Below are 16456 nucleotides of genomic sequence, written 5' to 3' on the forward strand. Positions count from 1 at the left end.
CTAGAATGTTTGTACGATATGGGTATCAAACGAAAGGTGTTACTGAGCATTTTAAGAGGGAGTGGGCATTAGGTCTATAGGTGGACGCCTTTCGAGATATCGCCATTAGGGTGGGCCAGGGTGACTCTAGAATGTGTTTGTACGATATGGGTATCAAATGAAAGGTGGTAATGAGTATTTTAAAAGGGAGTAATCCTTAGTTCTATAGGTGGACGCCTTTTCGAGATATCGCCATAAAGCTGGACCAAGGGTGACTCTAGAATGTTTGTACGGTATGGGTATCAAACGAAAGGTGTTACTGAGCATTTTAAGAGGGAGTGGGCATTAGGTCTATAGGTGGACGCCTTTTCGAGATATCGCCATTAGGGTGGGCCAGGGTGACTCTAGAATGTGTTTGTACGATATGGGTATCAAATGAAAGGTGGTAATGAGTATTTTAAAAGGGAGTAATCCTTAGTTCTATAGGTGGACGCCTTTTCGAGATATCGCCATTAGGGTGGGCCAGGTGTGACTCTAGAATGTTTGTACGATATGGGTATCAAACGAAAGGTGTTACTGAGCATTTTAAGAGGGAGTGGGCATTAGGTCTATAGGTGGACGCCTTTTCGAGATATCGCCATTAGGGTGGGACAGGGGTGACTCTAGAATGTTTGTACGATATGGGTATCAAACGAAAGGTGTTACTGAGCATTTTAAGAGGGAGTGTACATTAGGTCTATAGGTGGACGCCTTTTCGAGATATCGCCATTAGGGTGGGCCAGGGGTGACTCTAGAATGTTTGTACGATATGGGTATCAAACGAAAGGTGTTACTGAGCATTTTAAGAGGGAGTGGACATTAGGTCTATAGGTGGACGCCTTTTCGAGATATCGCCATTAGGGTGGGCCAGGGTGACTCTAGAATGTGTTTGTACGATATGGGTATCAAATGAAAGGTGGTAATGAGTATTTTAAAAGGGAGTAATCCTTAGTTCTATAGGTGGACGCCTTTTCGAAATATCGCCATTAGGGTGGGCCAGGTGTGACTCTAGAATGTTTGTACGATATGGGTATCAAACGAAAGCTGTTACTGAGCATTTTAAGAGGGAGTGGGCATTAGGTCTATAGGTGGACGCCTTTTCGAGATATTGCCATTAGGGTGGGCCAGGGGTGACTCTAGAATGTTTGTACGATATGGGTATCAAACGAAAGGTGTTACTGAGCATTTTAAGAGGGAGTGGACACTAGGTCTATAGGTGGACGCCTTTTCGAGATATCGCCATTAGGGTGGACCAGGGGTTACTCTAGAATGTTTGTACGATATGGGTATCAAACGAAAGGTGTTACTGAGCATTTTAAGAGAGAGGGGGCATTAGTTCTATAGGTGGACGCCTTTTCGAGATATCGCCATTAGGGTGGGACAGGGGTGACTCTGGTATGTTTTTGTACGATATGGATATCAAATTAAAGGTATTAATGAGGGTTTTAAAAGCGAGTGGCCCTTAGATGTATATGTGAAGGCGTCCTCGTGATATCCACCAAAATGTGGACCAGGTGATCCAGAAAATCATCTGTCGGGTACTGCTAATTTATTTATATATGCAATACCACTAACAGTATTCCTGCCAAGATTCCAAGGGCAGTTGATTTCGCCTTGTAGAACTTTTTCATTTTCTTCTACTTAATATGGTAGGTGTCACACCCATTTTACAAAGATTTTTCCAAAGTTATATTTTGCGTCAACAAACCAATCCAGTTACCATGTTTCATCCCTTTTTTCGTATTTGGTATAGAATTATGGCATTTTTTTCATTTTTCGTAATTTTCGATATCGATAAAGTGGGCGTGGTTATGGTCAGATTTCGCCCATTTTTTATACCAAGAAAAAGTGAGCTCAGGTAAGTACGTGGGCTAAGTTTAGTAAAGATATATCGGATTTTGCTCAAGTTATTGTGTTAATGGCCGAGCGGAAGGACAGACGGTGGACTGTGTATAAAAACTGGGCGTGGCTTCCACCGATTTCGCCCATTTTCACAGAGAACAGTTACCGTCATAGAATCTATGCTCCTACCAAATTTGAGAAGGATTGGTAAATTTTTGTTCGACTTATGGCAATAAAAGTATTCTAGACAAACTAAATGAAAATGGGCGGAGCCACGCCCATTTTGAAATTTTCTTTTATTTTTGTATTTTGTTGCATCATATCATTACTGGAGTTGAATTTTGACTTAATTTACTTATATACAGTAAAGATATTAAATTTTTTGTTAAAATTTGAATTTAAAAAAATTTTTTTTTAAAAAGTGGGCGTGTTCTTAATCCAATTTTGCTAATTTTTATTTAGCACATATAGAGTAATAGTAGTAACGTTCCTGCCAAATTTCATCATGATATCTTCAACGACTGCCAAATTACAGCGTGCAAAACTTTTAAATTACCTTCTTGTAAAAGTGGGCGGGGCCACGCCCATTGTCCAAAATCTTACTAATTTTCTATTCTGCGTCATAACGTCAACCCATCTACCAAGTTTCGTCGCTTTATCTGTCTTTTGTAATGAGTTATCGCACTTTTTCGGTTTTTCGAAATTTTCGATATCGAAAAAGTGGGCGTGGTTATAGTCCGATATCGTTCATTTTAAATAGCGATCTGAGATGAGTGCTCAGGAACCTACATACCAAATTTCATCAAGATACCTCAAAATTTACTCAAGTTATCGTGTTAACGGACGGACGGACGGACGGACGGACATGGCTCAATCAAATTTTTTTTCGATCCTGATTATTTTGATATATGGAAGTCTATATCTATCTCGATTCCTTTATATATGTACAACCAACCGTTATCCAATCAAACTTAATATACTCTGTGAGCTCTGCTCAACTGAGTATAAAAACGTTTGAATTCTTTTAAATTTGAGGGAGGGAGCATGTTTCTTATTGAGACTACTTTTTTTGGGTCTGGTAGTATACCCTCGGATGTCACAATATATCCTAGAAACTCCACGCTTGTTCTTAAGAATTGTGTTTTTTCTAAGTTGACTTTAAGACCGGCTGTTAAGAGTCTAGCAAGAATTGCTTCGATATCCTTTAAATGAGTAGCTTCATCTTTGCTAAAGATGATGATATCATCAATGTATACGAAGCAAATGCGGCCTATAAATTCTTTGAGCACGTCGTCTATCATGCGTTGGAAGATAGAGGGTGCATTTTTGAGGCCGAAAGGGAGCCGCAAAAATTCGTATTTTCCATTCATGGTGGAAAATGCGGTTTTTGGGATGTCGCTCTCCTTCATAGGAATTTGGTGGAACCCGGAGGTTAAGTCTAAGGTAGTAAAGTATTTTGCATTTCCCAGGCTTGCAATGGTGCCATTAATGTCTGGTATAGGGTATGTGTCAGGAATGGTTACGGCATTTAGACGTTTAAAATCTATAACCATTCTGTATTTTTTCTCACCATCAGGCTGCGATTTCTTTGGCACAATCCATATGTGCGAGTTGTAGGGGCTTTTCGAAGGACGAATGATGCCTTCTGATAGTAGATCCTTAATTTGTTTTTCTACTTCGCTACGCATGTTGACTGGGTAGGGGTAGCTTTTAGTGTAGATGGGGTTTTCCGTTTCGGTTCTTATCTCTGCCCGGACGTTGGTTTCGATCTCCATTCTACGATCAACTGGACCGAACACGTTTTCATATTTGTTGAGTATCTTTCTCAGTCCTTTCCTAATAGGGTCAGAAATACTGGGGTCAAAGGGAATGTCTACGTTGATACTATTGACTTCTTGCACCTTTTGTCGCTTAAGGGGCAGAAAAATATCTGGTTTTAGTATGAGAAGATTTAATTCCCTATCTAACACTGCTTTAATCTCTGTTAGTGTATCGTCACCTATGATACCATCGAAGGATTTGAGTCCTGGAAGAACAAAGAATGTGGTATGTAGATCTTTACCAACGAATTTAAAAAAATTTCCGCACACTTTTCTGTCTATTCTTATTTCTCCCCCCGCAGAGAATACATGGAAAGGCTTCTCCACCGGTATGGTATTTTGAGCTATGCGCTCGCTAATATAGTTCTTGTTTGCCCCCGTATCCACTAAAAACTTGAGTGTTCCCTGACCTTGCGTGGTGTATTCTAAATACGGTACGTCGGACACGAGGCCCCTACCGTAAATTTTACCTGATCCCCGGTGGTTTGTTCCTTATTGCTTTCTATAGTGCCTTCTACGCCCTCCTCTTCATCTATTGGCACCAAATGGAACAATTTTTGTTGTTTGTTTGCTGAAAACCCTGAAGAACTAGGTCCCCTTTTTAGACTATCGTTTCTTCGGAAATTGGAGCTATTGGATTGCCGGCTTTGGGAAGATTGATCAGCATCCATTCTTGTGACGCCTGAGGGGCTGTTATTGTTGCGCCAGCTCTGCGAATATTGATTACGCGAGATTGTCCTGACCCTGGGTGGTATGGGTTTGGTCCTAACTGGCTTGGGACTCTATTTATAAGACTTTTGTTTGTTGGGGCTGTGTACCTATATCTAGATTGGTACTGAGGTGGGTAATCCCTGTTGCCTTGCTGCAAATGGCGCGACTGATATACATCAGTGAACATTCTGTTATTTCTGTTCAATGTTTGTGGGGCTCTATAAATGGCGTTTCTGCTATCCACGTTCATAAATGCGAGGCATGATGAGTATGCCTCTGGTAAGGATTTTGGTTTCTGTATGAGGAGCAGCGTCGGCAAGTCCCCATTTAGACCTCTTATAAAGACACCGAGTGCCCTTCTTCGGTGCGTCTCCGACAAAGCCTTAACTGTTTCCTTATGCTCGTATTTTTCCGTATTGATAGTATTTATCATTAGGGATAATTGCTTGTTAATTTGAGCGTAAAATTCGGAGACTTCTTGGCGTCCCTGAGTCATGTGGGTTAGTTGCTGATCGAGCGTTTCAATATCTCTGGCATCGGCATAGTGCAGGGAAAGGATTTCCTTAATGCTTTTCCAATCAGCATCCAGGATATTGTGGGATACTAGTGCAGCATCTGCTGCCCCCCTAATCTTATACCTAATATGCCTTAATATGGCCCTATAGATCGGCTTGTGCCGAACAACCTGATAATCCCTAACGATTTGTTCTGCGCTGTGGATCCAAGAGGAATAGTGTTCTCGTGATCCGTGAAATATTTGGAGTTCCTTTACAGAATCTGGGAGTTTTGAAATTTCGTTCAGTTCGCCCTCAGTTCGAGGACTTACGAGTGGCTCTTCTACCGGTTGTGGGTCGGTTTCCGCCGATTGCCTGCGCACATCCTCTAGCTGTTCTTCTAGTCTTACCAAATTTTGACTGAGTCCCTGTATGGACTCTACATTGCTCTTTGTTTCGACACTTTTTAGGCGTTCCTCGAAGCGGTTTAGTTGCGAGAGAATGGCGTTTACTGCGCCATTCATTTCCAAAAGGGATTTTTTCATTTCCTCAGTGTTCATGTTTCTAGGAATATACAGAAAAGAAAAAAAGGTATTAACAGTTGCGCTATCTACTCACAAATAGCAAAATTTCATTCGGCCGCTGTTGTTGTTTTGGTTCTTGACACTCTGGTACTTGTTTTTTATGATTTCGCTCTCACTCTCTTTTTCCTGCGTGCGCGATTTATTAGTTTATGTTTTCCTTAGTACTTATTATTTTGTTTCACTTTACTTTATTTTTGTGTCTGTTTTAAATACTTTTTTCTTTAGTACGTGTTATTTTGTTTCACTTCCACTTTACTTTTTTCTGTTCGATTTAAATACTTTTATTAATTGGTCCTTTTTATCAAATTTTATCCACTTTGCACCGAGAACTGCTCGGGCGCCAGTTAAGCCTCACAGCAGGCGAGGCGATAAAAAATTAAAGTTGCGGTGAACTGCCCGTTAACCGAATTAAAATAAACACGAGAAATATTTTAACGTTATAAAATTTATTCTGTGCTCTTGCACGATCCAAATTGAACTAACTCGAACAAAGTAATTTACCTAGCAGCTCAGTTCTTGTGTTAAAGTAATTATGCTATGCTAACCAATTATTGTATAAAAAATAGTTTACTTAACTAAAACTAGATTTGCTGTTCAATCACAATTTCTGCAACTACACCAATCGTTGTCCCAATTAACTTCCGCTTATTCTGCGCGTGTGCTGCGTCAGCGAAACTTCAACACGCAACATAGCGCGGTCACATGCTCAGCAACGTGAGTAAATGGGTCAACCGCTGGATACTGCTGTTATAACTTATATGTACCAGGCGAAAAAAATATAACTGCGGATACATTATCTCGCATCGAGTCTTTAAAATCAGGTCGCGACGTTATTAATTTAGAACATACGGCAGATGCTCAGCGAAATTGTCCAGAATTACAGAATTTTCTTAACCCTCTACCACTTCTCTAAAACTGAAATCTATTCAGCTGCCAAATTGTTCAAAACCAATTGTATGCGATTTTTCTACACAATCCGCGCGGCCTTTTGTTTCGAAGTCGTTCAGGGAGAAGCTTATATTGAATTTTCACAATATTGCACATACCAGCGCCAGATCCACTTTCAACACTATTCGACGTTTTGTATGGCCACATATGCAATCAGATATAACAAAGTTTGTAGAAGGCTGCATTCAATGTCAACGGTCTAAGGTTAGTAGACATTCTGCATCACCGTTTTGGAAAATATACAAAGATTTGAACATATCAATATAGATATTATTGGCCCACTGCCACCATCAAATGGTTTTCAATATTGCCTTACAATCATTGATCGTTATACCAGGTGGCCTGAAGCAATTCCTATCACAGATATTAGCGCAAGAACTGTTGCAAAAGCATTAATTGATGGTTTGATTTCAGGTTTCGGAGTACCGGTTCGTTTAACTACCGATCAAGGAAGACAGTTCAGTTCAAATCTTTTTAGTGAACTTTCTCGGATTCTCGGCATTGATCATCTTCGTACCACGGCTTACCATCCTCAGTCCAACGGAATTATCGAACGATGGCATAGAACTTTGAAATCGTCGTTAATGTGTTTTAATAGGTTAAAATGGATTGAGTATTTACCGATTGTCCTGTTGGGATTAAGATCAACATTCAAGCCAGACATCGGATCAAGTCCATCACAAATGGTTTACAGGACTGTACTTAAATTACCTGCCGAAATGTTTATCGATAGTCATTTCAAACCACAGGAAGAGTTTGTTAAAGAATTTACTCAGTCAATCAAAACCATCCGACCTGCAGATGCAGCTCATCATTCGACTACAAAACCGTTTCGTTAATGGAAGTTTGAATATCTCTATTGACATATTGAAGCCTGCTTTCATTACAATAGAAAAATCTGGAAGTCTTCAAGAAAGTTAATCAAACAGTTCGACTTTCAAACATTTTATTTATTGAAAGTCTGGCGGGGGAATACTGTAGCGATACCTGTTGGTTTTTAACTTGTTATTCTCTTTTAATAATTTTATAATTTGATCAAATTACTTTTTGCTAGTAATTTCAAATTGAAAAAATAAAGTTAGTTGGATTTAAGATTTCAGAATATTTACAATAATTAATATTGGATACGTATCCTATATATATTGTAACGAATTTACTGCAATTCCCCTTATTTGCAAACTTCTGCCAACGTTCGTATCGATAAACTGTTGAATAAATAACTCCAATATTGAATAATGGAAAAATGGCCTTTATTAAAGTACTTCAAAATAACACTTATACTTTGCAACGAATAGCTTGCTTAATAACCAAACTGTTTGATAGCTCAAATGAAACTGATTTCTCGCCTCTACTGTTCTCGCCTTTTTATACTGTCTGATTTCCTCGTTGCATATTTCTAGGCTTTTCTAATTCCAGAACTTAGTAGTTAGTTATAAATTTCTCAGCTACAACTACAGATGTATAATTTTTACAGCTTCTCTCATATCCCATGCGCTTGTACAATTACTCATATCCCATGCGCTCCACAATTACAATTGCATACTTTCGGGAGCATCTCAGATAAGATATATGCATGTGTTTGTACACTGTTTCTCCCTGCGTGTACGTACATATGTGTAGACATAATTTATTGATTCGTTTGTGTAGATACATAATGATTGATTTATGGATGTGCATACAAGTCACTGTTTATCATCGGTTTAGAGATGGCAGTACCCCTTAGTGTTGCTAACATTCGTAACAATATAACATCACAACATCTTCAACCGTTTTTAAAGTCGACGCCACCCGATTTTTCATGATAGCTAAATAAAGTTTTTAGGTCAACCTTACGAAATTGATCATATAAAAAAATAGCATTGTAGCTTTACAAATTACAAAATTATCCCGTTAGGTTTTTATTTGTCACAGAATTATATTACATTTTGAAATAAAATTAATTTTTACAGGAGTATAAGCCGCGGTCAGAAGAGAAGTGTGTTGATTTTCATTACAATACTTTTCTTTAAATGAAAGTCATTGCAAAAAACGTGTGATGATGACCTCTCGGACAAATAGGCTGACGGATAGTCCCACGAACGGATGAGCAATGCTAACATTAACTTGTTTTGTCGGTTGAGACTACCGATTTTTCGGTTGACTGAACTAGGATAACAAAAAAAAGCGCTACCGAAAAATTGCTTGTTTTCGTGAAGTACCCCGAGCCTCCCCCCCCCCCCCCCCCCCTCTCCAAATGCCTCTCTGAATCCGCCCATGACAGAATGAGTCCAAAGAAGTGTTGCCAGTGGGTAAGTAAGACTTGCTTTTAAAACTACATTGCAAATTACTACATATTCATACTCACATTTCAACTGATTGTAAAATTTCACCATTCGCCCCCTTTCCTCCAACTGCATAGATTTTGCGGTTTAATTCCACGACATAATGTAAATATCGCGACTGATTCATTGAGGGCAACCGTTGAAATATTTTTGTGTTAAAGTTCCAGCTACTAACTTCATCAATTGCTTTGTCGTTTCGAGTGCCGCCAATGAAAATTAAATTGTCATCCATAAGAATGACTTCGACTTTTGTGACATCTGTTTTGATATCGACCCATTCATGCCACAAATCGTCAGTTTTGTCGTATTGAAATATGGCTCTGGACTGTCCACCCTGAAATATTTTAAAAACGTTATTTAAAATAGCACATAGACAGACAATTGGAAGATATAAGAAAAAATATGTGGACCACATTCTGTTAGTAGCTTTGTTGCAAAAAAAATGTACGGTAACAAAAGTTGTAGTGAGAGCAACATGTGTAGGGTTTCGTCTATTCGGGAACCAGCATTAACAGCAAAAACAACGTCAGCCTAAAAATCAAACGGAGAATAACACTTGCCAATATGTACTACTTTGGATTGAATAGGCAATTGAAAAGTAAATTCCTATCTCAACGAACACAAATCACGCTCTACATGTCGTTCATCATACCTGTCCTGATGTATGGCTCGAAATCACGGACCGTGATAGCTCTTAGAATGCTCGATAGAAAAGTTCTTCAGTAACGAAGGAGGTATACTGATGAGCTGTATGAGCTTTACGCAGATATAACAATATAGCAGCGAATAAAAACCCTAATGCTTCCCTGACTTCAGGCGAAACCACAGTTTTTAATCTAAGCGAAGGAAGAGTAGGGAGTGGCAGGTGGATGAAAACTTGACCTCCCTTGGTGCTCCCAATTGGCGTAATTTATCGCGAATCAGTGATAGCTGCCGTGACTTGTCGCTTAGGCGGTTAGGCGCCAAATAATGATGATGATGATCAGGCAGTGTTTCGAGAGGAGTTTATAAGCTGAAAATAAATAAATATATTTTCTGAACTTCTACTGCTTGTCTTATTGATCTGTATGATCTTCATTCCAACGTTTGTCAAAGAGACATATGTCGAGAAGTTAAAAGTGGTTGATGTTGTAGCGACAAAGACACTCCCCGAAGGTTTTGAGAGAGATATACAGCCCTATTCTGCATTTCGACTTGGATTGGAATTTTTTCGATTTGGCAATTTTGGTATTGTGTTCCAATCTCTTTCGATCCAACTTCGAATCGTTCGATTTTGTGTATTCTGCATTTCGATCGTAGTTCCGTTTTTCTAAGTTGCAAATTAGTTGGCGGAAAAATAGTTTCTTTTTATTTTTTTTTTTATTAATTTATAACAGAATTTTAGCAAAAATGTAAGTAAAACTTGTTGAGAAACGTAAAAGGCTTGATGATGATTGTTTTTTTTATATGTTTCCAGGTCCATAGTGTACAAGTACAAGTGTGTTGACTTATATGTCAAGCATTCTGACAGGCACTCGCTGGATTCGGAATGACAGCGAATTCAAAATGGATACCATTACCGAGTGCGCCGAATGATTGAAAAATTGAAAAAGTCGATACGATTGGTAGTCAAAAATGTTGTCGTTGAGACCAAAAATGCGACTCTAGACCTGAGATTTCCATCAGGTGAGCGAGGCTGTTTGTATTTTTGACGTTTATCGCTTAGTGAACACACTTGGTATAGGTACACTATGTCCAGGTCAAAAACAACATGTCGATGTCGAAGTCATTGGACGTATTTGCCCCGCAAATGCATAGTACAGGTTTACAAGTATGATATGTATGAGAAGGAAACAATTCCTTTCTCTTTCTAACACACTGCCGTTTGACACATCGGACAGTGTCAAACTATTGTGGAACTCAGTGGAACCTGCGTGGAACATGCGTTTGACACTGAACGAAGTGTCAAAATTACCGGGGTTGGTGTCGTGGAAAGCGAGGCAGGGAAACAAAAAAGGAGCGGAATATCAGATATGGGTTGCTGTGATGGTAAATTTTTTTGAACGAATTTATTAAAAAATGTAGTGCACCTGTATGGGTCCTACAGAAAATTATACAAAAGTCTTGAATTGGGGTATCTGAGGACGCGCAGTCATTCCAGCATTAAGAATACAAACACGGGTGCTAAGTTTTTCTACCCGTTCAAAAGTTCTCCGCGAAAAACAGTTGAAACCGAGGTCGCCTGCAATAACCCGTCCAAACATGTGGAAAGAGAAATGAAAATACGCGTTTTGTCCTGTTATCAATAGTCCAAACGCGAAAAAGTATTCGAATTATTGGAAGCGAGGCAAAAACGCCTCTATCAATACCTTCCCCGACGGTTTTGGTTGTGTTTTAGGAATCGTCCCCGGTAATAAAGTATCACAATTTGTTAATTAAAATTGTCCAAAACATATGGATTTTAAAGAAAGATGTAATTAAGTGCTTGTTTGAAAGTAACTAAGGATATTTCTTTGTAATTTTACGATAAAAATTTTACGCAGTTTTCGTTAGCAGCTACTACACTTTTCTTGGACCTAAGAAGTACAACAGTGCCAAATAGCATCCACAAAAAAAAACGAACAAGAACAAGCATTTTATCAGGCGAGTGTGGCTGTGTATGTGCATGCTGCTACATATCATACTTGTAGACCTGTACTATGCCGCAAATGTATTTAACACATACTTGAAAGCATCCTTATTAAGTGGAAATTTTTTTAACCTAAATAAGAAAATAAGTCATTAAACTTTACCACTTTCAAGTTAAATTTCTTACAATTCGTCACTCATCTCAAATGGATTACACAAATCTCGCAATATTTGCCTTTCCATTCTCGCCTGGCCATTTTCGTATGCGTTGCTTTCAACTCTACAAATAATGCCGCGGCTATTGATTCCAGTATAATAGACGGCTATAATTTGTGCCTGTTCGTTGGGTCTAGTTATATGCCAAAGCAAGCTGCCGGAGTAGAGGAAGTTGAAGCGAAAACGTAAACAATCCTTGCGGAAAGAATAAATAAATCTTCATAAAGTATTTTAGGTCACTGCAATCAAATTAGCATCCATACAATTTAGAAAATGTCAACTATATTCGTACAGGAATCCGTTTTAACAAAACTTGGTAACCACGGCAGGGAATTGGCCAAAAGAACGACAAAAGCACACTTACAATTATGAAAGCACTTCACTCAAAAAAATATAACACTGCAGCAATATATTATATTCCTTTTTTTGGTAATAGTGCAGTTTACGGTACCCACCGATATTTGGGCCAAAATTTTCGAGTGAGGTATCAAAAGACGCGTATTCACATCTAGATCAAGCGGGAGTTAACTTTTTTTACCCGTTCAAAAGATATTAACGGAAAACCGCCACGGTGATGCACAATTTTTTTTTTGTGGGTACCAACACAACAACAACCACATTAAAATCGCCAACTTCAACTGCAAATATCTCCGGACAGAGATACAATTTTTCTTTTCCGCCTTCGGATTATTGTTCTCGAGATTAATACGCGTCTTTTGATACCTCACTGGAAAATCTTGGCCAACTTTAGGGTGGGTACCGTAAACTGCACTACTCCCCTTTTTTTGTACACAATGGCGTGGATAATAAAATATAAATGTTTTTTACAAATTTTCTTTAATTTATTCTGTTCCAATGCTCACACATTCCGTACAAACAGCTGATTTCGAAAAATTATTTGCTCCACTTCTTCTCGCTACGATTCCGCTGTAAAGCTGGAGTCATTGGTGCCGTATGTCGTATCGCTGTATCCGTATCCCTAACGTAATCAGCTGTTTATCGTTACGAAGGTAAACCAAAACCCATTTGGTTGGCTACGATACGGTTACGACCTTAGCGGCACCAATAATCGATTGCATTGATTCTCATAAGGTTGGTCGAATCAGCTGTTAAAAGGTTACCGATACGGTTACTGATAAAGCACCAATGTCTCCAGCTTAATGCAGAATACCCAACTTCGATTTAAGTGGAGCGTAGAACGAGAACGTAATCGAAATGCAGAATAGGGTGATAGATGTTGACGATCCTTTATACGCCAATTACACGGCTCAAGTATCCTTGTGCCAATTACCAATTTACACAAGGATTTGCCCGGTGTGTGCACTGATTGCGCTATTTGCGCAGATAACTGCGCTAAAATCAAAACGATTTTGATATTTACGCATGCCTGCAAATATTGCACATGCTTTTTTCTTCGTGTGTGGTGAATCTTACACAGTTTACCTGTGGTTCCTGATACTATAACATCAGTAATTATTGCTTAAAAATGTTAATATCGAAGGCGCAAAGACCATCTCTAGCTTGTAACAGGAATTCACATAAATTCAATAATAAATAATAATTTTTTATACAATTAGAACACATGTTTCATTTGTTGCGCTAGTCGAAAAATGAATATTGCGCAGTGCTGCAATGAGTTGAGCTGGTCTTGCAATTAAAATATATATTTTATAAATACAATGGAAAATAAACGCTTCTGGTGCGAGTTTTTCGACTTATACTGTGAATTACCAGCACTGTGGAAAATAAATAGTGCTTTTTATACAATTAGTGCATTTTTTATACAATTAAAATACATGTTTCATTTGTTGCGCTACTTTAAAAATGAATATTGCGCAGTGTTTTTGAGCCATGTATGTCAAAATTTTCATTTGCACAAATTTCGTCGTTTTATATTTGCGCATGGTTTTTGTGTCATGTATGGGCCGAACAAGCACCATTATACAGCTACTGTAAAGCGCTACCTGTAAAGTAGTTAAATTTTTTAGTAAATAATTTTATAGATTATTATATAGTTGAAGTCAAAGAAATTCAATGAATTGAAACAAATATGTAAACATTAAAAATACTTTGTACCTTATTAAATTATATAGATCTTCAAGATCGTAAATAAATAAATAAATTAAATTAAATTAATTACTAGCCCTACCATCCCGGGAACGACTTAAAATAACCATATTGAACCTTCAAAGCCATACAACAACTACTTGACGCGGCTTCGATGCCAAGACTAATAAAAGCACTTCTTGTATGATTTTAATAATCGGGGATTGCCCATATTGCTTTTTCAAATGTATGAAAACATTTATTTGAAGCAATTTTTTAATTTTATAATTTATTTAATAATTTGGGAAAAATTTAAACAACGTGACATCAGGACGGACAAGGCGACAGCTGTTTCGATTATACCTTGTAAATCTCTTCAAAGCCTTCTTGTTGTAGCGATAAAGTTGCTCCCCGGAGTGTTATCGATGTGATGGTCATTTGCCGGATACAGATCCGGTACGCTCGGGTAACACAGCACCATTAAGGTGCTATCCCGACCATCCCGGGAACGATATATGGCCACATTAAACCTTCAGGTCATCCCTCCCTCCCCACCGCCAAGTTCCATGAGGAGCTTGGGGTCGCCAGAGCCTCGTCTATTAGTGTTACAGGATTCGCCGCGGATAGGCGAGGTTGACAATTGGGTTTGGAGAAGCTGTACATAGCGCTGGCAACCTGAAGGGTTGCGCTACACAGCCCCTGGAATCTGGTATTTTAGTCGCCTCTTCCGACAGGCATACCTACCGTATTCCGACTCCTAACCCGCTGGGAGGAAAAAAGCACTTCTCTCAAAGCACTATTACGAAGGCTTAGTGAGGTGATGAAATAAAAATAAAACAATATTTTTTATTCAGTGATAATTACCCAAGTATTGAGTGCCAAAAATACTGGCTCTGCTTTACGCGGACTTGTATATCTCAGTGATATAGTTTTACGAATTGAAGGAATATTAAGCCACGATACCGCTTCCAATGCTACAACGTGGCAACCGGGCAATGGTCGAATATTTTCAATAATAAAATTCGTATCCAACTGCGTCCATCGTAAGTACGAAATTAAATCAGAAAGTTTTTGTTTACGTGCAGAAGCATCATGTTCATACCAAAGTTTTATTGCTTCAAAAGCGACTCTCTCAGTTTGTATATTCAAGTCATCACTTTCCAAGATTGTCTGCAGTTTGCTTGCGTCGAAATTTAAAAATTCGTTGCTTTGTATTACCTGCAAGGCAAATGGTAATTAAAATGATACATTAAAAATTATTTTTTTACTAAGGTAAGTTTAGAACAGGGGTCGACTGCTAATTGTCAAAAGACGCGTATTGACCTCGTCAACAATAATCCGAAGGCGGAAAAGGTTGATTGGTTGTTATTATGTTGTTGTACACAGGAAAAGTTTTGTGTACAAAGGGTTTTTTGGCCGGCTAATTTTGATCCCGCGCTATTGGTACACCGGCCAGGATAATTTTTTGTATGCACGAGCGAAGGTTGCCAACTAGGTAAGGTCTTCTGCACAAAAATACTATGGATCCAGCCTGTGGTTTCGGAGTGACCCGAGATCATTTTCCGGTTTTGTCGTTAATATATTTTGAACGAATCAAAATATTTTTTCCGCCTTCGGATTATTAATAACGAGGTCTTGACCTCGTCTTTTGACACCTCTCCCAATATTTTTGGAGCGTATTAGCAGCCGACCCCTGTTCTTGACTTTTACCATAATGATATTAATTCAAGTACAACTCGCACTTGTAAAATTCTCAATTTCATATTCAAATATTTTCGCACTTAATAACTCGCACTGAACTTCAAACTCAAGGGCATAAGCTCGCTCCAATGTATAATCGGTTATATGGTCTATTAGGGGAAAATTTTAGAATAGCACCCCCCGAGTTCGGGGTTAAACTTGGTATCAAATGAAAGAGGGAGTTCTCCCGATCACAAATATATATAACTTAAAGTGCGCAGACTTATAGTTTACGAGTTATTTGATGTTAAAGTTTGCAAATTTAGCAAATTTCTATAGCACTTTCAGTTACAATTTACACATCTTTCAAAACCTTTATGCACATAAATATCTAAATAAATTGGCAACGATACACTTAAATTTCATTTTAGTATATTTCACATATAATTCTTGCATTGTTTTTACTTAATATAAAAGTTTTTATTAAATCAATCGCGCTTTTGTAGCAACATTTACATTTATGTATATATATATTTTATTGATGACATTACAAAGCTGTGCTGCCACATCTAAAAAACGGAACAAGTGCAGAATCGAAAAATAAATTATAAAAATATCTTTCATCTGATGTATATATATCTTTAACTTTTCTAGTCTTTATTTACCAAAAATTTGAAAAAGCTCTTTTTTGCATTCGTGAACAAGCTGATATTACCTTATAACTCTTATGTTTATTGTTATGTTAGCCGATCCAACAACGGCTGCGCCATGCACAGTAATTCTGCGAAGAACACCTTTCCGCGTAGGCGGCCTTCGGCCGCGCTTATTTAAAATAACCCTGGGCTACGCCATGCCAAGTCCGGGTGCGTGGTATAACCGTGGCTACCGCCACGGTGATGTCCTTCCGCATATTACCTTATAACTCTTATGTTTATTGTTATGTTATCCGATCCAACACCGGCTGCGCCATGCACAGTAATTCTGCGTAGAACACCTTTCCGCGTAGGCGGCCTTTGGCCGCGCTTATTTAAAATAACCCTGGGCTACGCCATGCCAAGCCCGGGTGTGTGGTATAACCGTGGCTACCGCCACGGTGATGTCCTTCTGCATATTACCTTATAACTCTTATGTTTATTGTTATGTTAGCTAATCCAAGACCGGCTGCGCCA

General features: G+C 38.6%; 1 protein-coding gene across 2 annotated transcripts in view; it reads right to left on the reverse strand.

The window, feature by feature from the left end:
• LOC137251293 (kelch-like protein 5) overlaps positions 1 to 15798 on the reverse strand; it is a 160346-nt gene extending 144548 nt beyond the window's left edge. The window contains exons 1-3 of one of the 2 annotated variants that reach the window (XM_067785625.1): positions 15350 to 15798; positions 14472 to 14825; positions 8762 to 9072 (exon numbers count right to left, since the gene is read on the reverse strand). In XM_067785625.1, the coding sequence (XP_067641726.1) occupies positions 8762 to 9072; positions 14472 to 14825; positions 15350 to 15370 (686 nt within the window). In that variant the 5' untranslated portion in view covers positions 15371 to 15798. Of the gene's footprint in view, positions 1 to 8761; positions 9073 to 14471; positions 14826 to 15317 lie in introns of both variants that reach the window. The other variant, XM_067785627.1, reaches the window with a different exon arrangement.
• Positions 15799 to 16456: the final 658 nt, after the last annotated feature.

Source organism: Eurosta solidaginis, chromosome 4, assembly GCF_040869045.1.
Source record: "Eurosta solidaginis isolate ZX-2024a chromosome 4, ASM4086904v1, whole genome shotgun sequence".
NCBI lineage: Eukaryota > Metazoa > Arthropoda > Insecta > Diptera > Tephritidae > Eurosta > Eurosta solidaginis.